The sequence below is a fragment of the Misgurnus anguillicaudatus genome, unplaced genomic scaffold (assembly GCF_027580225.2).
Source record: "Misgurnus anguillicaudatus unplaced genomic scaffold, ASM2758022v2 HiC_scaffold_33, whole genome shotgun sequence".
Taxonomy (NCBI): Eukaryota; Metazoa; Chordata; class Actinopteri; order Cypriniformes; family Cobitidae; genus Misgurnus; species Misgurnus anguillicaudatus.
In genome coordinates, this window is record NW_027395283.1 from 8,634,592 (window position 1) to 8,658,031 (window position 23,440).

Consider the following 23,440-nt stretch of genomic DNA (forward strand, 5'->3'; position numbering starts at 1 on the left):
GGCACGCTAAAAACTCCACTCGAGCTTTAGCGCGGTAGCGCTCATGGCCGTTTTCCGATCGACTCGGGTTATAAACACAACATTAATCAGACTTGGGACCCAAAGTAATTAAACTAGGACCTAACCGGACCCGACAGACCATTTAAAATATAAACCCGGAACCATACGGGTCCCGTGTCCTCAGTGAAGAAAGACCTCTGCTCAAGTTCAGAAACATGGAAGACCCTGCGCTTGCGTCGCGTCGCACCTAATTATTCATTGAGAAACAGCTGAGCACGCAAACGCACACTGATAGGGAGAGACACGACGTGCTTTCACGCAAAATGAAGCCAACGTGTTGATGGCTCAGAGCACGTTATAAAACGTATTCTTAAAATCCACATTTCTGTTTTAATAAATGCTTATAATAAATCATAGCATATTGTCTAAAACATTAGGTAGCACATTTGCGACCCATTTCATATTAGGGTCGCAACGGCAGTTCAAAAGGTCGCATAAGCGACCATTTTGGTCGCAGTGTAGCTCCCTGATTGAGCTGACATATCAGACAACAACTGTCGGAAAAGGTGGTGTTGTAAGCTGGAAATACCATAAATAAAGTTAAAACAGCCATAGAGTCCGTGGTCTCTTAACTTGCCACTGTGAGTCATTGCATCTTTACTTGAGCGGACCAAAGCGCGAATATAAACACGTGACACAGCTGCTCGCGCCAGTCACGTGACTCGCGCTCTGCATCTCATGCTGTATGAAACAGATGCACGCGCATCAAGATTGCGACCCTGTCCTCTTGCATGCTTTCCATGTGAAATCAATGGTATGCTTTGCTGTTGTTCAGTGTAATGAGAACAGCCTGTCACTCGCGCACTGTGCTCCTAAATTATTTTACAAGTTCGCACATAACTATTTTTAGGCACAAATGCGAGTAAAATACTCGCACTATAGAGCCCTGTACATGCTGGAGGTCAACCGATATGTGTTTTTCAGAGCCGATGCAGATACTGATTATTACTGATCAAGTAGACTGATAATCAATATTTTGAACTGATATGTATGATGTAAAAATTAAAATTAATGTCAAAATTAAGACTCAGACTCTGACAAAAACTCTTGGAAAAAATGCAGACCGGTGGATCACTATTAGCAAGTGCTTTCAGTGGTGTCTTTAGCCTCCTGCACTGATTGGCCAGACTCGTGACTCCCAACAAACCAGATGGCGGTAGGCGGGCATTGCTGTAGGCAACTAAATAGAGTGCCCTGTGCTGTGTTCTGACGGCTTTCATTAAATCCATGGCTGAGACAAAATAGCACATTTCAAAATTATATTACTTTATCTGCAAATCGGCTTTTAAAATGGCAAATGTCAATAATCGGCCAAATGCTTAATATAGACATTGATAATCGGCCAGATGGATAATCGGTTGACCTCTAGTACACGCACATACCTGATAAAACAAAACTTCTGTCAATCTGTCAGTAGTTGGCACCTTAAAAACGTGCTTATTACCATCAGACGAGATTGTGAGACTATACCCCAATAAGTCAGGTTTAAATGCTGTTTTCATAACTCTTAAGCAACTGAAATAAGCTGTTGTGAAACTTAAACAGATCTCAGTTCAGAGAAACGACCGGTCCTGTCACAGACGCCGTTCTGCTGTGCACCTGTGCGTGCTATGTTCTGATTGAGTTCAGCTAATGGGAGGCGCTTCCTGTTTTTTTGTTTCCCATGTAAAGAGCAGCTTGTGTGGTGTCTCCTGCATCTGGCTCTAGCTAGCTAAGTTAGAGGAGGTTGACTCGCAGCACTCAACACGTGTGGGTTTTTTTCCCCGCTTGGCAGGCCGACCGGACGTGACATGGGAGCATGGCAGTATCGACAATTGACCTCTCATCGGCTCCTCCCCCAAAACGGCCATTGTCCAATCCCACATCACAGCAACCGTTACTATGTGAGCACGTCCGACAAATATTAATGCCTGCGGCGTTTGTAAATCGGAAACTAGATAAGTTACCCCAAGAGATTGTATGGAGGAGTTGTGTTTTCCATTCCCAAAGCCGAAAACACAACATGAGCAGTGCATACAATGGATAAAACAGTGTGGACGGCCACAGTCCCAGTTAAATGTGTCGAACATTAACAAAGCATAAATACGTCTGCTTAAAGGTAAGGCTTACAGTTGACTAGTTACAGTGTTGTCTAGATCTTCTAACTAGAGGCAAGAACACAAATTAGACCAAAGTTATGATGACCATGAATATAATTGCCAGAATGTTAACCTACTCTCTAAGCTAAGTTTAATGACTTCTTTAGCCAACATTAGTTAACATTGTAAGGGGGAACAAATGTAATCCCCATCCATTCGTTGGCCCAATGAAGGCAACCAACGGCGTGGCCGAAGGATTCTAGCGCATTCGGTCTTTTCTGGCCCTTGAAGATGACGTTTTGGCATTACGCAATTTAGGTATTATTATCTGACTCCAAGATAAAGTTAATATAAATTGGATTGATAATTACTTTTAACAGTTGCAGAATTTGGGTGGATGTTTGGTTATTCTGGTTTAGCCCTACTTGTTGCATCTGTTTGTTCGGCTACTCATGTCGCTTTGGACTCACGCACCGACCGTTTATTAATATTTAATAATCAAGGCTTGGTTGCTGCCAGAGGTTTGACCATATGTTCAGAAGGCCGCCTTTTATGCGTGCTCATCTCTTAACATACTTTATTTAGTCCCGGTAGAGGTGCAACTTAATTATTACAATATTTATTTCTAACCAGAGGTTCACGACATCTATCATAAAACAAACTGACCATCTTCTCCAATGATAGCTTTGTATAATCGTGCCATAATTTAATATGCAACTTAGATTAATATTTAAATAACCAGAGGTTAAGGCTCATCTTATTTAGAGTTGTCAGACAACATTTACATAATACTCTAAACAGGAAATTAGCCTCCACGCATCTAATTTAACTTCAACTAACGCTAAGTGCTAGTCGGATCTCCAAAATCCTCCGCTGATGTACCACTATGCCATCTAGACTGAGATTTTAGTCCGTTACTAGCCTGATTTCAGACATTGGATTATTCTGTGTTGCAGTTATTGCATGATTAGTAAATTACGATGTATCCTTGTTACCGCAAAACACAATTTATTAGCCAGGTAGGAAGGTCATAATTCAAAGTCAATTCACAATCCAATTAAAACACGGGTACCAAAAGCTGTGTGTCTTCTTCCATTGGTCTGTCTGTATAGAAGGCCATTCGTTATCAAATATCTCTCATCACACAGAGAATTCAAAACTGACTCATTGTCAGCCTTTTGAAAGCATTCAGACAATGTAGAATCATCTCTTTGGAGTTTGGCAAATTCGTTAGGGATGATTAGCTCACTTTCACTGATTTCAGGCTCTGTCAACTCAAACTGTAACTGTTCTGAGCTGTCAATCAGATCTGCAACCCAATTTCGTTTTTTCTGCGTTCTGTGTTCCTTTGAGACCCCTGTCTCACCTACACTTTCCTCAGTGAAAAATGGCATTTCTCTAAGGGTGCTCTGTACAGACTCTTTGGATGACTGGATTACATTTTGTGCCTGAGCTCTAGTGACCACTCCACACCATGCTGTCTCCTGCACCAAACATGCTAGAATTGGCATATCTGTACCTAGCAGAACTGGGTAGGGCAAATTAGCTGCAATACCAACATTCATTAAGTACGGCTGCTTGTTTACCTCAATATAAACTTCAGCAGTGGGTAAATATGCTTTGTCCCCATAGACACAACACACTGAAACTGTGTCCTCAGACCACAAATCTCTGGCAACGTACTGAGCCTGTACTAAGGTCCTCGTACAACCTGTGTCTTCCAGGGCTGTTACTGGTTTTCCGTTTAATAACATTGCAAGGGTGGGCTCTCTGGTGGCACTATCATCAGTTGTAGGGGTGGGTCTGGGTACATAACACAACCTTGCTGGTTTGGGCTTTTTAAGTGGGCAATGTGGGCTAGTGTGACCGGGTTTACCACAGTTATAACAAATAACATCACTGCTGAGCTGGTTCGAACGTGTGTCTATGGGTGCTGTAGCTTTAGGTTGTGTGGGCTTAGGGTGGGTGGGATGTAAAATCTGGGCTTGGCTATGAGAGTACGAACTTCCCCCGACCCCTCAGACTTACCTCTTGCTGCTTGAAGGCTGCCAGCATATCTGAAGTTCTCAGAGAATCCTTAACGAGCTGCAACATAGGCTTCAACTAGTTTAGCTGCCTCTTCTGCTGTAACAGGATCTCTCTCTTTCACCCAAGTTCTCACCTCTGGGTACAACACACGCATATACTGCTCCAAGACCATAATCTCCATAAGGTCCTGTACTGTCCTCAACATGTTTTAATGCTTTGACAGTCAGATAAACTCCCTTCCTCACATGACTCTGAAGACAAGAAGTTTATTTATCCACAGGTTTAATGGTCTTGGGTATGGAGTGAAACTACAAACAAATAAACATATTTCAATAATCATAATAATGTCCACAAATTACCAACAACTACAGCATTGTATCAACATCCACAATAATGTAACATTCTGCAATACAAACATAACAATTTGAAAAGTAAATAATGAAAAACCATGATGCTAAACACAATGTGGCTAATGCAATAGCCAGATAGAAATGTATTAATAATAATCTTAAACCATAACAATTTACATTTATATGCAAGTATAATGTACATCAATGTCAATCAAGCAAGTACTTACAAGTGATGCTGTTGCAGGATTAAAGATTACATAAATATATGGCGATTAAAGAGAGCCATCTTTACTGATGTCCACATGGAACACTCACTACTTCCTGATTCACTTAAATACCAGAAATCACAGAATTACTGCAACATCAACTTGCCACTAGATGCCGCTTTAAACCATGAATAGATTGAACAGGTTAACTAGTGCCATGGATAACATTAAATAATTACAGACATTAAATAATTAAATGTGTTACTAAATTAAACAAAATAAAGAATCTGTAACATTAAACTTGTTCCAGCACAGGTACATCTTGCTGCTTTCATTAAACTTCACCCACTTAGAGAATCTTTTAGGCGGACATACAACTCCATCTGTGACTCATCAGCAGGTGTGTTCAGTGTTCGAAATGTCAGCCTGTAGGTTTCTGCATTGATTTCATATTTCTTGAGGATGTCTTCTTTGACTTTCTCATAGTCCGATGTATAGGCAGGTCACATGGCATCAAATGCACTTCTTGCTTTGCCTGTGAGCAGGGGAACCAGATGAATAGCCCAGTCTTCCTTCGGCCACTTGTACACTTCTGCCAGTCTCTCAAAAGTTGTAAGAAAATGTTCATATCATCAGTGTTTTGCAACTTTGGCAATTGAGGTAGATGATCAAAAACTCTAGCCACTGACCGTTCAGAAGAGAGAGCTCCTTGCCGGGCACGCTTCAGATCCATCTGCATCTGAGTGACTTGATGTGTGAGGACCTTGTACTGTTGTTCCCGTCAAGCCGATTCTCTCTCTTGCCTCTCATCCCTGTCCTTCTGATATTGTAGGAATGATTGGAACATTCCGGATAGAGCTGTAATGTCTGAATCACCCGTAGGGTTAACGGTGTCCACCGGTTGCACTCGATCTCCACATGTGGCACCTTGCTCTTCCTCCACATCGATGTCAGCTGCTAGCTGACCGCTCCACTTTGGCGGCATAGCTGGTATTTCTATGTCACTCACAATCCCACTTCTGACACCAACTGTTATGATTTGACCTGGGGGATAGGAGGCAAAAGAGACTCACAACCCGCTTGGATTCAGGTGAAGGGTGATTTATTAATGACAGATGGTGTAAAAATAGAAAAATAATCAAAAAGAAGATAAACTGTATAAAATATACACTATATTCAAAGTATTTACACGCTGGTTCAGCTAAATCAACTGATCTGAACTGAACTGCATCAGCAAGAAATTCGCAATAAACTTTGTACCTAGTCAAACACAAACTCCTACAACAACCCACACTGACTGACTGTGTGGGAGCCATTTTATATTCTTAGCTCCGCCCATGGACCAAACCATTCTGAAATTGTTGGGGGTTTCTCCTCTAACTATAAAAACATACATGGGCAACAAAATATACATTAATGAAAATAAATAAGTACAAGCACAAAATTCCACACATATCAAACAACCATTAAGACTTTAAACAGAAAAACAGAACACTTTTATACAGGCATTAACTGGTGACCCATATAATGTCACAACCAAAATGGCTGCTCAGATTGATTCAGTTTTCCGAAGCAGTTCGAAACACCACACAAGCTGGCGTCCCCTGTTGGTCAAAATAGTGTAAAAGCAGATATGTCCAAACATTTTACACTTTTTTTAAACAAAATAATAGCAAGATTTGTATTAAAATCTTTTAAAAAAATGATTTAACTTATTAAGGGTGTTTTCACATATATTTCATTTTAAAAGAACCAAACCCAGTTCACTTAAAGTGAACCAGAAAAGGGACTAGCCGAATGTGACCTTTTGGTGTTCACAATATAGTGGACTTAAAAGAGGACCCAATTCTTTTTTTGGTCCTCTTCAGAACTGAAGTGATCTCAGACCCTTTCTTGTTCACATCACAACTTCATAAGAACTCAGACCCCAGCTTTCTGTGAGCAGCTGATTTTGATTGAATGTCAAAACCACATGCGAAAAGGACCGGGACCTCATTGATTTCACATATCAAAAAGAAATAGAACCACAAAAGAACCCAAAAGCGAACCGTACTCAGACCACCCCCAGAAGTGGTCTGAGTTCGGTTCGCTTTTGGGTCCTTTTAGGGGGGTCTGAGATCACTTGGTTTGTTCACATATACACCCTGAACTGCTCTGATAGCGTTTGGAGGGGTCAAACGAACTAGGTGTGAAAACGCCCTTAGACATAGTTAAAAGTATATTATGTGTTTTTAGTTTATTTAGGGCAAACAAATCATTAAAGCTAACTACCCTTTTAATTATGCACATTTTTGTCATTAAATCTGTCTATAAACAAAAAGTAGACAAAATGGCAGTGTTATTAGTCAGAAGGATAAATGTTTTATGAACTTTTATAATAAAACTGACCCGAGTTCACCGAAACATATTAGACACTGGTCATGTGATCAACTCCCCCTAGTGGTGAATCATCGGATTTTCGAAACGTTTCGAAACAGTTATGACGTAATGAAGCCTCGTTTGCTAAAATCATGTGACTTGAGCCAGTTTGAAACAAGCTCCGAACCACTGATTCGAAACAAAAGATTCGTAAATGTTTCGAAGCCTCATGAAGCAGTGCTTCGAAAACGACCATCACTAGGTTGTATATTGCACAGGTTTGGTTCTGGAAAATGGAGACTGGTGAGTGTTTGTAATCTTTGTATGCGTGTTTATTGCCCAGTAAATGATAGTAGATAAAGAATATGTGTGTGGTTATTTCAATGTTTTATGGCAGATGAAATGTAGTTTTGTTTGGGAAGTAACAAACAGTGATAAACAACAAAACATTAACATTAAAGGCGGAGTCCATGATGTTTGAAAGCCAATGTTGATATTTGAAATCACCTAAACAAACACGCACCTACCCCAATAGAATCTGGACCTTCTGTTGATAGACCCGCCCCACACATACGCAACCCGGCATTTGATTTGATTTGATTGGCTATAAGTGTGTTTTGGTAGTCGGCCCGTCTCCTTCTCCAAACCGTTTTTCAAACATCGTGGACTCCGCCTTTAAAGATGCACAATACACTACGCCACTACACAGATCCGTGGATGCATTAAATGCCGGCATTCGAATCGTGCTTTGTGTTAATGGTGGCTGTGTAATAATAATAGCTGTGTATGAGGCTAGTCACAGTGCCTCAACCTCATACTACACTGTGACATGAATGCCATATTCTTCATAAACATTTAAAAGGAACTGCTCCACTTGATTACTGCTTGTATAGTCTCCTAAGGTCAAAATTTCCACATTAAAACTAATCAAAGATAAAATCTAAAGCATTACTAATATATATTTTATATGCTATATTTAAGGTTGACAGACAGGCGCCAGAGATGCGTCCAATAAGCTTTATCTTCACTGTAAACGCCCTGCTTGTGCATCCAGTGTCCAAGTACAATAAACGTGAACTAATGAACAACAGTTTGTTTTTATAAATTTGAAGTGTAATGCACAGCCAAGCCAGGTGACTTGCACAACCCATTTTATTCCCTGTGCAACGCACTTATTGGGAACCCCTGATATAAATTATCCTTTCAAGTGAAGGCATAGCGCACGCATTGAAACAAGTTTTTGCATGATACGTTTCGATAAGAAGTTGCGGGTTTTGGACGGGTTTGATATAAAATGTCAAATGTTGAATTTAATTAATTGCAATTTGAAATATTTTTACAAGATAGTACTAATAAATTTAATTTGAACTATTTCTGAAATGCGTCTTTAATAAAGAAAACCGCTATCTCATATTGCAACAAAGTACCTATTACATAAAGTGAACAATTAATTGTCGAGCAATTAATATCAACCTATTCAGCACCATCGCCATGGCCAGCACCTGGTAACATCATACGTAAGAAAGTCTACCTTAACTCTTTCCCTGCCATTGACGAGTTATCTTGTCAATCTGCAATACCACTATTATCCACCTCTTCCGCAACTTATAGAAACCGGAAGTATCGCCCTATGGCAAACAGCTGTATGTCCGTGTATGTTTTAAAGATCGCTCTGCATCTGATCTCCATCAAAAGTCCTTCACAAAAATTGAATTATCTCAGCTTTTTGCTCAAAATTTGGTGTTTTTGATAAAACCTACACATATTTGAGAGGTGATAAAAACAGAACACATGAAGGTAAGATGAAACAGATTTTTTGTCCGAAAGCAGAGGGTCTGTTCTTTTATTTCATATATTGTCTGTTTATATATTTAAAAAGGAGCATTTTCTGGAAGGCATTAAACTTTTGTGAAAATCATGAAAAATGCTGGCGGGGAAAGAGTTAAGAAACCCGCTAAGGTACAGTTCAAGAAACACGCCTAGTTAAAGTGACACCATGTAATTTTTCAACCTTCATAATAAATTTTCAAGACCCTTGTGATAGTACATCAACTTTAAATAGGTTGAATGACATGTCTACCATAGCCTGATGGGGTCTGTATCGCTTTTACTCGTACTTTAAAACTTAGGGTTTCGGGTAGTAACCAGAGCACAAAAAAAACTACAAAATTCGACTGCTTTACGGCATACGTCACTTCCTCCACACAATTTATTTTTAACGTGAATTTTGCTGAAGGCTACTTAAGGAGTGTAGAGAGCAATTTCTATTATGTGACTCTGTGGCACCGTGTTAGTGTCACGAACCTATGACACGGGCAGCCCAGGTTTGATTCCCCTTTAAGGCAATTTTTTTATATAAACTCACGATCTTGATTCATTACATTCGCAAGTCATAAGCATACTGCAACAATTTACGATTAACTAAGTATAACAGTCAACTTTATAATTGTTAATATTGTGAAATAAGACAGTCTTGATGACGTATGCAGCTTAGAAATATGACATCCGGAGGCTGCTACCTTCAGATTGAGAAATGGCTTCTGCCACAAGTTCCTCATCAGAAAGTTGTAACATGACTGCGTTTCTCCCTGATGCCTCAAAATGTTGATCGTTTAGCGTTTTAAAGGTTAAGTTTTTAGTTTAGTTTCAAGGTTGGTCAGTTCTTTTTTCTTTGTGACAGTGCTGCGGCGCTTGTGGCCTCTAGGGGCGCTAGGCATGAAAAATACATGTCTAGCGCCCCCTAGTGGCCAAAAAGTTTCGCAGTGTGCCTTTAAGGTTTAACTTGAGTCTTCGTAGCTCGCTAAGAGACAACATTATCAGGAAACCCAGCCCAGAGCTTGGATGACATGGTGGTGAGTAAATTATCTGGATTTTAAGAAAATGGACTAATCCATTAACAAATAATGCAAAATCAGAAATACATACAAATTAATTTTCATGTGTATTTTAGATTAAAGTCTGTAAAAGACAGTACAGGTGAAGTGAAAAAGCCCTGTGGTGGCAAAATAACACTTCCCCCCCCCCAGTGGTTTTTAAAAGTTGCCAGCCAGAACCAGCATTTTTAATGATTTAATGCCTTCTAGAAAATGTTCTTCTTTAAATATATAAAGACTACCTTATAACTCCTACCTTCATTTGTTCGCTTTTATCACCTCTCAAATATGGGTGGGTTTCATCAAAAATACAAAATTTTGAGTAAAAATAAGATAATTGCATTTCTTATAGATCATATTCAGAATGATTTGGGAGGAGGGGTTGCTTCCTGTTTGCATAAGTTGGGTAGGAGCGCCATATGGTTGATAATAGCGGTTTTGCCGGAAAAAACTCATAATTGGCAGGGAAGAGATTTCTCTTAATTGATAAGTTAACTTGCCAATGGCGGCGAAAGAGTTAACAAACATTCGAATAGCATTTCTTCTATTCAAATTATTATTTCAGATTAAATATTCAACCATTCGTGCAAATCCCTAATTCACAGCAGTGTAAAAAATGTAAAGGTAATAGTTACATGAAAATTCCACTAATAATAAAGTGTAAAGAAATTTTTGATTCTCATTCTTGCCATCCAGACGAATAACAGAACCTGACTGTCAGAGGAGGAAGATTGAACAATCTGAGAATCAACTACAAGACTTCAATGAAAACACGAGTCCTCATTTCAGGTAAATTATAGGATTTTATTTTATTTAGTAGAAAATGTTGACCTTTTCTATTTTGCCTCTGTAACATTTTACAAACCATTAAAGCCCATCTTTTATGTTAATTTTATAATTTAATTTATACACAATATTGTATGAAAATGTAAATTAAAAAATATATACATAAGAGAATACATATGTTTTACAACACCCACGGGCGAAAAAAAAAAAAAAGTGTGCCTATTCTAAGCTATGCTCCAAAAAACCACCCTTTCCCAGAGAACGCATCATATGACGTAACGACAGGCAAACACAGGCGCTGCCACCATCGTTCTCAGTGTGGGTTTATGTAGTCTGAGAGGTGGAGACATAGAATAGAGATTGTCGTTATCGTTAGTTTGAGTTGTCACAATGGTGAATTCTTGTGTTTGTTTTGGATGCAACAACTCCAACTTGTCTGGCCATCAGGTCCACCGATTTCCAAACAAGAAACACAAAGATTTCAATGCTTGGGTACGTTTCGTCCAGGCAAAGAGAATCAATTTCGCTGCCTTCACTTTACAATAAAGATCCTTGTAACAATGACTGTATTTACATGAACGGCATTCTCGTCCTAACCTGAACAGTAACTGCTTTCATATACGTACTCTGCAGTACATGCGAGCTTATTTACATAATGTCTGTCGAAAATACTAAGAGGGGAGTAGTACAACAGCCGGCTAAGTTCGGAATTCCAGCTGGCCGATTATGTTGTTCAGATATAATGTTACGGCCCAAACACTTGACATCTGCAGAAGTGGAACATGCGAACACCTAGGTCTGAATCCAGTTACTGATTAAGGGCCCTATTTTAACAATCTAAGGGCATTGTCTAAAGCGCACAGCGCAACGTCTAAATGGACGTGTCCGAATCCACTTTTGCTAATTTAAAGATGAGAAAAATGGTTTGTGTGCCGAGCGCATGGTCGAAAAGGGTTGGTCCTATTTTTTTAATGATTAATGGGAGTATTTTGGGCGTAACGTGCAGTAAACCAATGAGAGTCTCAGCTCTCATCCCCTTTAAAAGCCTGTTGCACTGGCGCTATGTCTAATCCCTATTTAGATGACGGACTTTGTAAACTGAAAAACTAAGCGGAGGAAGAAGATCTCCAGTTTAAGATTAATGTTAAACAATTGTGTTGTTTTTCACTTTTATTGAAATTGTTATTTTTTCATTAAAACCTTTAAAACCCGTTTTCTTTTTGTCATGGGAGTAAAAAAGCAGGCTTTTAATTGCTTTAAATGTATGGCTATCCAATATCATCAAAAAATAATTTACAAGTATGTAAGAAAAGGTTTGTACTCTAAAAATACTTTATTTGTAACAAACAGGAGATAAAGAATTTACAAACGGCTCTCCTCACGTTTCACTTGGACAGTGTCACGAGTTTTTTAAATCATTACTTAAAAATGTTTCTCATCTCACCATATACACAGGTACAGACTCATCATATACAATAAATCCGTGAGGTAGCATTTAAAAAAAAAACATTTAAAAACAGATGCATTTGTTTAAAGCAGCATTTATTTACTTACCAGGCTGCAGGTGAAGCAGCTCTTTACGCCTTCTAACGTCTCATAATTAGACCTTATTTATGTCCAAGAGAGATTGTGCCGGGTGTAAGATAGAGCCCTAAAAATCAGCTAGTGAAGTAGTTTATTTTAATCTTTAAATGTGCATCATGAGTTTACCATTATAATCCAACTATGCCTTATGTGTTAGGAGTTTAAAAACCATCTGTGTCGATTTAAGAACAGATGTGTGTATTCATGTCGGGCACAAAGGGTTTTTGTATAGGGAATAGCCAAGGGTCAAATAGGTCATGGAAAGGAGACAGTGGTCTGAGGACTGTCATGTGGTTCTTCAAGTTACAAGCCTGAACAGACAGGGATGGGCAGTATTTCAAATACATGTATTTAAAATACGTATTTCAAATACAAAATAGTATTTTGTATTTTAAAGCCTTTGAAAAAAATTAAATGTAATTTGTATTTAAATACATTTAAGATGAGTATTTTTGTATTTTTAAAATACTCAAAATACTTTGAGCCAGTCAACCAGTCAGGGTGCTGTTTTCATGCATCAACTAGTTCAGACCAGACAACAGAGTTTAGGTAAGCAAATATATCTGTGCAGCTTTTAGTGGGCAATAATTGAAATGTTGGAGTGGGGAAAATAGCAAGGGCGATTGAATTATTGGGTGTGATGTGATTTGTGTTATTATAACTGTCGCGAAAGGAAATTCAAATTCACACTTGCACGTTGGCAGGCAGTTGCACTTGCACGTTGCACGACTGAGACAGAGTGTGGAACGCTGACAAATAGGCCTACACTTTTGACTTAAAGGAAAACTACCATTTTTAATATTTTACTATGTTCTTACCTCAACTTAGACAAATGAATACATAACTATCTTTTTTCAGTGCATGGAGGAAGAGCACTTAGTTTGCAGCATTTCGACCTCGGCGCGCAGTAACATTTTCACAGGAGTAATGATGTTACTGCGCCAGAGGTCAAAGTGCTGCAAACGAAGTGCTCTTCCGCCATACAATATAGTTCTCATTTTTTATTCACTTAAAAATCACGTTTTATTTTGTGCCACCATACACCATAAGTTGAGCTAAGAACATAGTAAAATATTTAGCTTTGGGCAGTTGAAGCCTTGTTTACACTTTTGCAATTCGCATGGCTCTACTCTACGGCTTGAACCTGCAGGCTCCTCAGTAAACCTACAAGATTTTTATGCTTGACGTCCTCTCCGTTGTAATTCTGTAAATGACAGAGGGCGACTCGTGAGTAATTGTTCTCAAAACCATCAAAAAGCAGCGATGAGAGAAAGTAGTTTGCAGAATAATTTCAACACTTCAAACACTCGTCTCGTGAGATGTAAACAGTGCCGGGTTAAGCCTTTGTGAGGCCCTGGGCTAAAGCTGGTTTGATGCCCCCCCCAATATACACTGAAAAAAATAAAGGCTGGATTTACTAAGTGCCCCATTGCGTAATTTTTTTAGTAAAACTTACTAAAAAAAGGGGATGCAAAAACGATGCACTGTCTATATTTTTTGTAAATCCAGTGTTTTTTACAGCGTATGTGCAACATTAAATGGCTAAAATTATTTAAATAAATTAAACAATATTATCAAATAATTTTACAATCAGAAATAGCACAGAAAATAACATTTATTTAATAAAACTTACAACAAAAAGTGCCTCTTTCTGCTCTTCTTTAAAAAGAATTCTTCAATTAAATCATTAAAATCAAGTTGACGCAAAAGTAGGCTGAAATTATTTAAATAAATTAAACAATATTATCAAGTAATAATTTTACAATCAGAAACAGCCCAGAAAATAACATTTATTAAATGCAACTCACAACTAAAAGTGCTTCTGTCTGTTCTTCTTTAAATATAATTCCTCAATTAAATTATTAAAATCAAGTTGACGCAAAAGTAGGCTGAAATTATTTAAATAAATTAAACAATATTATCAAGTAATAATTTTACAATCAGAAACAGCCCAGAAAATAACATTTATTAAATGCAACTCACAACTAAAAGTGCTTCTGTCTGCTCTTCTTTAAATATAATTCCTCAATTAAATTATTAAAATCAAGTTGACGCAAAAGAAGTAGAGCCCAGAATTCTCAGCCCGAGTCCGACCGAGTCCGAACTTTTTAATTCTCCCCATTAGGAATCTGTGTCCGCAGATATAGTTACTGCATCGCGTATGTTTGTGAGTAGAAGTCTCTGCTGTCTGCTGTGAGGTTTTTATGAGAGAAGCACAAACTTTTTATTAGTCTATTTAATATGTAAAACTTGAATTGAACGGCGGAGAAGTTAATGAGATCTCTATCGTCTCTCTTGCTACGTGACACGACAATTATTTTTTATTTCAAATCCGTTTACAAGATAAATATATATATACATTGTGTTGTTAAATTGATGAAATTATCTTGCTATATACGCTACATTCATTATGAGAAGCCTTTTCTTTTTACTGTTACACTGTAGACAGTAATATATGTATATTATATAAAACTCTGTGGTCGTGAAAGCACATTATCCATTATCTGTTGGTTCATGTTGGTCTAGTTTAATTCAGGGTAATCCTTTAATAAAATGTATAATATGTTATAAAATATTTTATTTTTTGTAATATTCACAGCGCACATTCTCTCGGATCGTTTTAAAACATTTTAAATCATTCTGCAAAATTCTGCATAGATTTTGCAAAAGAAATCCGCAGAAATAGCAAAAAATAACTGCTTACACAGCTTGTACAGCTGTACTCTTGCAGCAATTAAAGCAGTTCAGTTTTGTTTTAAATTGCAAAATAGTTATATTTCTTTTTTATGATAACTAGTGGTTAGCGGCCGACAGCAAGTTGACGACATGTATGATGAATTGAGCCTCTAAATCAACACTTCACTTGCCTATAATAACAACTATTTAAAATAAATATTTTCAGCATATCACAATGTTAGTTTAAACGTTTATTATCAACACACACTATTTTTAAAAAGCGAAGGCAGGTTGCTATACAAAACGAAACGAAATAAACATGAAACAGAATAAACTAACACGGTCTCACACCCATGGCGTCAATATTTGACGACACTTGACCATGCGTCAATATGTTGACGCGGAGGGTATACCTTTCGCGTCATTTTTTGACGAACTGGGGACTTCAATACTATTAGGTACGCGAAATTAAACAGTTGTCGCCTGGCATTGAAACATGCATGTTGCCTTATCTTACAACTTCGCTTTTGCATATACATTTTTTTAATGTAAGGACTTACCACAGAAGATGGCTATTCGTGTATCCATCAAACAGTTAAACTAAGAAAAAAGTCGATCCATACACAAACAAGAAATAAAGACACAGCCTTCTTACACGAAATTAATACAGGGAGAAGTCTTTAATAGATTATGTCTTGGATGCTGTCTTACGTTAAAAGTGTACCCGTTAAAATATTATTACTGCAGTTAAAGAGTTTATTTTGATCATGGTTTGATCTGGATAATTCTGAAATTAGCCTACTTTTCAGTCATTTGCGATGTTACAAGGTTGAACGTTTACACGTATACATGATTTGCGAGGTACGTTTGCAGAGGTACATTTGCAAATGATTCATAAATAATACCTCTGTATTTTAGAAGTAATGTATACTCAAACTCTAAAAACAGCAATGTGATTGCGGATGCGCTGAGAGAGAGAGAGAGAGAGAGAGAGAGAGAGAGAGAGAGAGAGAGAGAGAGAGACCTTGTACAAGAGTGGAAATGATCGATGTTATTTGAAGTCGGCTCTTAAAGGACAAAATATCCCATAAGCTATTACGTAGCTATTATAAAAAAAAATTTAAGAACATTCTTGCGACCCAGTGGTTGGGGGCCTCTGCTCTAGGTAGCACTTACGCATAATTACATCAATCAAAATGTTTTTAAAAACTCAAAATAGAATTGTCTCGGAGGCCCCCTAGTGTTCGGGGCCCTGGGCTGCAGCCCATGTTGCCCATTAGGATAACGCGGCCTTGGATGTAAATACGTGGATTTCTTCACATATAAACTGTTTAGGTTGTTGGTCGACGACACATGAAAAAGTTTTTATGACGTTTTTATAAAACATCACTTTACTTGAATGGGTGTTCATAAGGCTGACATGACACATTCATAATCATGACATTACACGTGTCATGAATATGAAGGAGATTTTATGGACGTTTATGACAACTGCCATTAAGTGTCATTTGTTCAATTATGTCATTTTTATTGCAAAGATGACATGGTTTGAAATGCCTTTGTAATGACAACTTGACATTAACAAATACATTATAACTTGTCAAGACAACTTGACATTAACCAAGACAACATAACTGACCACTTTTTACAAGTGATACAAATTGAATTTGTCATTAAAATGTCATTAAGTGTTAATACTCTGTTAAATAGTTTTATAGCAGCATCATGAATATTCTTCAGTTCATAATGTTTATTTGAGTATAATGAGTATTAATAATATTTGATATAGTATTAACACTTAATGACATTTAAATCACAGTTTAATGTAATGCTAACCTACAAAGCTAGTTTCTTAAGTTTGATAATTATTGTTTATAATTTATAACAAGTTGTGTTGTATTGGTTTATGTGTCAAGTTGTCAAAGATATCTCAAACAATGTCATCTTTGCATTAAAATTACATAATTGAGTAAATGACACTTAATGGCAGTTGTCATAAATGTGCATAAAATCTTCTTCATGTTCATGACACATGTCATGTCATGATTATGAATGTGTCATGTCAGTCTTATGCACACCCCTTCAAGTAAAGTGTTACCAAGTTTTTTTGTAGTTTTTTATTTCCTACAGGGCAGGGGAAATCAAGAGGTACGTAAAATAAAATGAAAGTTTTTTAAGCAGTTGCACAAATCTAAATGCTTTTTGGCATTCAGAAATAGACCCAGATAGATTTCAGCCTAATAGGGATACTTGCACTGAATCACCAATTTCACATGTATTTTGTGTATTTTCAAAATACAAAATACTGTATTTGTATTTAAATACATTTTTCCTCACAGTATTTTGTATTTGTATTTAAATACATTTTTCGACACAGTATTTTGTATTTGTATTTGAAATACATTTCCATGTATTTATGCCCATCTCTGTGAACAGAAACATATTGTTTGAACCAGGGAGGGGAGGGAACAAAGACCTATATATTTACCAAGCCCTGGCTCAGAGGGTCAGACTGATTTGGAGGATCCTCCCAGGACAACACTCTGGTTCTGGGGGGATTCACCAGGGCGGCCTCGGCTTCTTATTTTATCCGGAAAATAAAAGTCTATCTCTTGAAATCAAAACCTAAGACTGAAGATTGTTTCATTTGAGGAAAAGAAAAACCACAACACTAGCAATTTCTACAAAATTTCACGATAAACTATGTTGTGCAGAAATGTAAAGAATTTCTAGACGGTCACAGATGTAAGCTATAGCCTACAGCATTCATTTAAAATCTGGGATCTAAATTTATTATTTTAAGACATATGATGCTGGCATACTTGGTGACAACCTACATGGATGCTTGAAAAACAACAAAGTCGGCAGCAATATTGCTAAATATGATTTATTAAAGATACTACAATGTGATAAACATGGAGACACGTTAGCCACAATTAGCTATAGCCTGTGGTCACTCACCAAGACACCTGCCCAATTCTTCAACGATTCTCCTCACACCACAACTCTATCTCTCTCCTCTGTCCATTTACCCTTCCCCTTAACTCTGCCTGACCCCTCTCTTGCCTAGGGGGCTCGTAATTATACTGTAATGGACCATCGTAAGAGTTGACATTTACCCCTACTGCAACATCTTCACTGTCTGAATCCATTACGAAGAGATGATATTTACCTGCCGTTGCCTCTCTTCCGATCAGAGCGGGGTTTTTTTTACAGCTGAAGTAATTTTTCTCACAATTTCTTTAAAAAAAACTTTTTAATACACATTTATTATTCATTTCTTCACGTCAAGTCGAGTTCCTACACTATTTATCTACACGTTCATTCACAGTGATCTTCAACTTGAAAGATGGGCTTTAAATGTCATGTGTCTTATGACACTAACATTTCGCTCTATACATTTTTACTCTTTCAGGTATTTGTGTAATAATCTGATATATTAACTTTTAATTTACAGTCATGACTCTAATCTTGCTGAAGTCCTGAAAACATTCAGATCAAATCTGAGGAAGAAGTTTGAGTGTTTGTATGAGGTAACATCAAATAAGAGAAACCCAACACTACTGAATGAGATCTACACAGAGCTCTACATCACAGAGAGTGAAAGTGGAGAGATCAGTAATGAACATGAGGTGAGACAGATTGAGACACAATCCAGAAGAACAACAACAGAGGAGACACCAATCAAATGTAATGACATCTTTAAACCTTTACCTGAACAAGACAAACACATCAGAAGTGTGCTGACAAAGGGAGTCGCTGGCATTGGAAAAACAGTCTCTGTACAGAAGTTCATTCTGGACTGGGCTGAAGAGAAAGAGAATCAGGACGTCCACCTCATATTTCCACTTCCTTTCAGAGAGATCAATTTGATGAAGAGCAAAACACTCAGTCTTTTAGATCTTCTTCATCTTTTCTTCCCACAAACAAAAGAAATGGAAATCTTCAGTGATGAATATAAAGTGTTGTTCATCTTTGATGGTTTGGATGAGTGTCGTCTGTCTCTGGATTTTCACAGCAGTGTGAGGTTGTGTGATGTAAGTGAATCAACCTCAGTGGACGTGATGCTGACAAACCTCATCAAGGGGAATCTGTTTCCCTCTGCTCTCATCTGGATCACCTCCAGACCAGCAGCAGCTGATCTCATCCCCTCTGAGTGTGTTGATCGAGTCACAGAGATAAGAGGCTTCACTGATCCACAGAAGGAGGAATACTTCAGGAAGAGAATCAGTGATGAGAGTCTGTCTGATCAAATCATCTCACACCTGAAGTCATCCAGGAGTCTCTACATCATGTGTCACATCCCAGTCTTCTGCTGGATTTCAGTCACTGTTCTAGAGAGAATGTTGAGTGAAGCAGAGAGAAGAGAGATCCCCAAGACTCTCACTCAAATGTACACACACTTCCTGATCATTCAGACAAACATCAAACATCAGAAGGACTATGAGAAGAAAGATGAAGACATGATCTTCAAACTGGGGAAACTGGCTTTTGAGCAGCTTGTGAAAGGCAATCTGATCTTCTATGATGAAGACCTGAGAGAGTGTGACATTGATGTAGCAGAAGCATCAGTGTACTCAGGATTGTGTACTCAGATCTTCAGAGAGGAGTTTGGTTTGTATCAGGGGAAAGTTTACTGCTTTGTTCATCTCAGCATCCAGGAACATCTAGCAGCTCTTTATGCTCACATCTCCTTCACAAACAATTACAGAAATGTGTTTGATCAAAGTCCTAAACCAGTTCATCTTTTTAACATTTTTCACAAAGTATATAAATCATTAAAACAGCATTTATTATCTGAGTTACATCATCGAGCTGTAGATGAATCTTTAAAGAGTAAAAATGGACATCTGGATCTTTTCCTGCGTTTTCTTCTGGGTCTTTCGCTGGAGTCCAATCAGATTCTCTTACAGGATCTACTGACACAGATGAGAAGATGCTCCTACAAGAAAGAGAAAACTGTTAAGTACATTAAACAGAAGATGAATAAGAATCTGTCTACAGAGAAATCCATCAATCTGATTCACTGTCTGAATGAACTGGGTGATGATTCACTGCTGCAGGAGATTCAACGTTATGTGAGATCTTCATCAGTAGGAAAGACAAAACTCTCCTCTTCACAGTGGGCAGCTTTAGTTTTTGTGTTGTTGATGTCTGAGCAGCATTTGGATGAACTTGATCTAAAATCATTTATTGGAAATAAAAATACAGCAGATGAAGTTCTTGTGAAACTGCAGCTTGTGATTAAAGAAACCAAAAAACTCCAGTAAGTAAAACTAACAACAATCACATGACTGTTTACATATTAAAGGGGACATTCCATGAAAATCAGTATTTTTGCATGTTTAAGTGCTATAATCGGGTCCCCGGTGCTTCTACCAACCCAGAAAACATGAAAAATAGCAACCATGTACCTTTGTCTCTGCAAGCATGTGAATAAATAGGTCATTCGAATTTCGCTCCCCCTTGACGTATTAGGGGCTCTTATTATAATGATACCGCCCCTTCATCTGCGCTATCCAACCATGAACGGCCTCACGAGTGCGATAGACAGAGAGAAAGAATGACTGACAGCAAGACGTGTTTGTATTCCCTCAAACACAAACAGGAGCCTACAATCTTATAACTTGTAGTTTTAATGGTATTAATAAAGGTTTAAGATGATTATTAATTGCCTAAGTGCAAGATATTGAGAGAGTGAGTGAGAAAGAGCGAGCGAACGAACAAACGAGAGATAGAGAGAGAGAGAGCAACGCGACGGTTTGCTTTCAAGTATGTTTTTTAATATGTTTCTCTGAAGTTTATATGAATGAACACGAGGATTAATGCACTGCATGAGACAGAGCGAGAGAACAACGCCTATTCACTATCATATCATAAATATGTTGTTTAATGTTTCTCTGACGTTTCAAATGAATACGAGGAGTTACAAGATAGATGAGAGACTGACAGAAGCGCCAATGTGTTCAATATGTGTACACAATAAACTTAAACATGTCATTTGATCTGTTTCTCTAAAGTTTAAGCATTAAACGTGTTGTTTTATTACAGATCATTTAAATGTGTATTTTATTGTAACATGCTGAAAATCATTGTGCCTGTTTAAAACACTGGCAGCATGAGACCTAAAAGTCTTTATTTTTATTCCACAATGTTCCCCATCTGCTGATAAACATGTATTTAGTATGCATAAAACAAATGATTGACTTTTGAAACTTGTTCAAATATATAATGCTGAACATCTCTCAACAACTTCTTTCATGAGAGAATATTTCCTCTTGATGCGATGTCTTGTCTTCAGCGTGAGCGCTTCAGACTCCGCCCACCTGAGCAGCTCATTTGGATTTAAAGGGATACACACAAAAACGGTGCATTTTTGCTCAGACCCATAAAGTGCCTATTTTAACATGCCACAATAAATTACCTATAGGGTATTTTGAGCTAAAACTTCACATAATGTACTCTGGGGACACCAAAGATTTATTTAATGTCTTAAAAACGTCTTGTGGAATGTCCCCTTTAAAACAACACTATGTAGTTTTCCATGTAAGATTGGTTTATGGCTCCCCCATGTGGTTGAAAAGCCACCAGTGCCTGGTATCAAACACTCTTCTGCAGGTAGGGGAGGGGCGGGGCTTTGTTCTCCGACCCATCACGCGACTTACGATTGTGGCTGTAGCAGCTAGGAGGCTAATCAGGTTACAGTAGAATTCATACAGGAGTTGTTCTACCACTGAAATAATTTTAGAGACATTGGGCCCTATCTTGCACCCAGCGCAATTGACTTTGTCAGTGACGCATGTATCATTTTGTATTTTGCACCGGCGCACAGCGGGTTTTTCCCTCCACAGACGCACGTTGGCAAACTAGGGAATGAACTTGCGCTCCCTGGGCGGTTCAGCGCAAAAATGGAGGCGTGCTCCGGCGCAAACCATCTCTTATGCTATTTTGCAGTTTCAAAAAACAATTGCGCTACTAACCAAAAAAAACCTAGTCTAAAGTCAGTGGCGCGTTGCGCGTGGTTCATTATGCTATTTTAAGGGCGCATGCTTGACCATAATGTATAGCGTGCACAACGCGCATTGCTTATCTAATCTACACAGATGCAACAGTTATTTTTGCAAATCATAAATTGTTACAATAAAAATATAAGATAAGGGAAATCATTAAATCATAAATTGTTACAATAAAAAATATTAATACATGAGAAAAGGAGAAATCATTGTGGTGAGCATTGTGGTGATAGTTTTTATTTATTTTGTGTGGCAGCGTTAAACAATTATCATGCAAATAACGATTAAAATATTTTCATAAGTTTGTTGTGTGGCTGTATTACGTTTATTTTATCTAAATAATAATTAAAATGTTTTCATAAGAAACCTTCATGTATGTGAACTTGATTTGTAAGTGTACTTTGGGGTTGGACCTTGCTTGCGTTTCTTGTGTCCGATTTCAAAGCCCCCAAACCCTTTCAGCAGTGAGGGTGGATGCAGCGATGTCCTCCTGTGTGCCCGGCGTGCCCGATTTATGCTGGCAAGCTTGGGATCCCCCCGTCTCCTGACATCATTGTAGTGCTTGGCGCAGCTGATGAGACAATTGCGGCTATTTCCTCTCACGCCTGTTTAACCGACGCTGATTTGGGCGGGTTTCTCCCATCCCCATACAAAACAACTTCTCTGTCTTTGACTGCTCTTACAAGAACGTCGGTCTCCTCGGCTGTGAACCGCTCCTGGCGTGCGCCTGTCAAATCCGTCATTATAATAGCAACCCGCCAAGGAACTTGCGCCCTTGCGCTTAAAGGGAATGTTGGATAGCGTTCTGATTGGTTTATTTGAGGTTACGCCCAAACCACACCTATGAATAATGAACCTACTTCAGACCAACCCCTTATTGATTTGCGCCCGGTGCAAGACTTATTTCTCCCGCCGGGAAAATAGCAACAGCGCCCAAGATCCGCCCACAAAGTCACTTGCGCTTTGCGCTTCGGACTTGCGTTTCAGATCGTTAAAATAGGGCCCATAATTTAAAGGTCGAAAAACTACATACAGTAGTGTTGGTTTAATACAATTAATTTAATTATTTTATGATTTTATTTTGAATTCTTACTTTGGGAGAATCTTTTCTAAAAGTCATTTTCCTAATGTTGTAAATAAATCAGCAGTCAATCTAAAAAAAGTTCCCAACGTTCCCAAAAAAGTTCTGCCAACATAAAAAATGTTCAGTTTTCTTGATTTTCTAAGTACGTTTCTGTGTTGTCTGAACGTTAGATGAATGTTACATTCTACCATTTTCAAACGTTATGACAATGTCATGTTTTAATGTTCACACAATGTTTTAAACAACAACTGTTTTCTTTATTGGCTTGTTATGTAAATGATAGGGAAACATTGCATTTTATTATTTAATTAAAAAAAATAATAATACTATTATAAATCATTATT

General features: G+C 37.9%; 2 protein-coding genes across 3 annotated transcripts in view; both read left to right on the forward strand.

Moving 5' to 3' along the window:
• LOC141363221 (NLR family CARD domain-containing protein 3-like) overlaps nt 1–23,440 on the forward strand; it is a 460,117-nt gene that overhangs the window by 199,246 nt on the left and 237,431 nt on the right. The gene's annotated exons all lie outside the window — the stretch shown is intronic.
• The window catches only part of LOC129439022 (protein NLRC3), a 133,040-nt gene that overhangs the window by 20,149 nt on the left and 89,451 nt on the right, over nt 1–23,440 (forward strand). For both annotated transcript variants that reach the window (XM_073865811.1, XM_073865812.1), the window contains exons 4-5: nt 10,650–10,742; nt 18,457–20,265. In XM_073865811.1, coding sequence (XP_073721912.1) covers nt 10,650–10,742; nt 18,457–20,265 — 1,902 coding nt within the window. The remainder of the gene's footprint in view (nt 1–10,649; nt 10,743–18,456; nt 20,266–23,440) is intronic.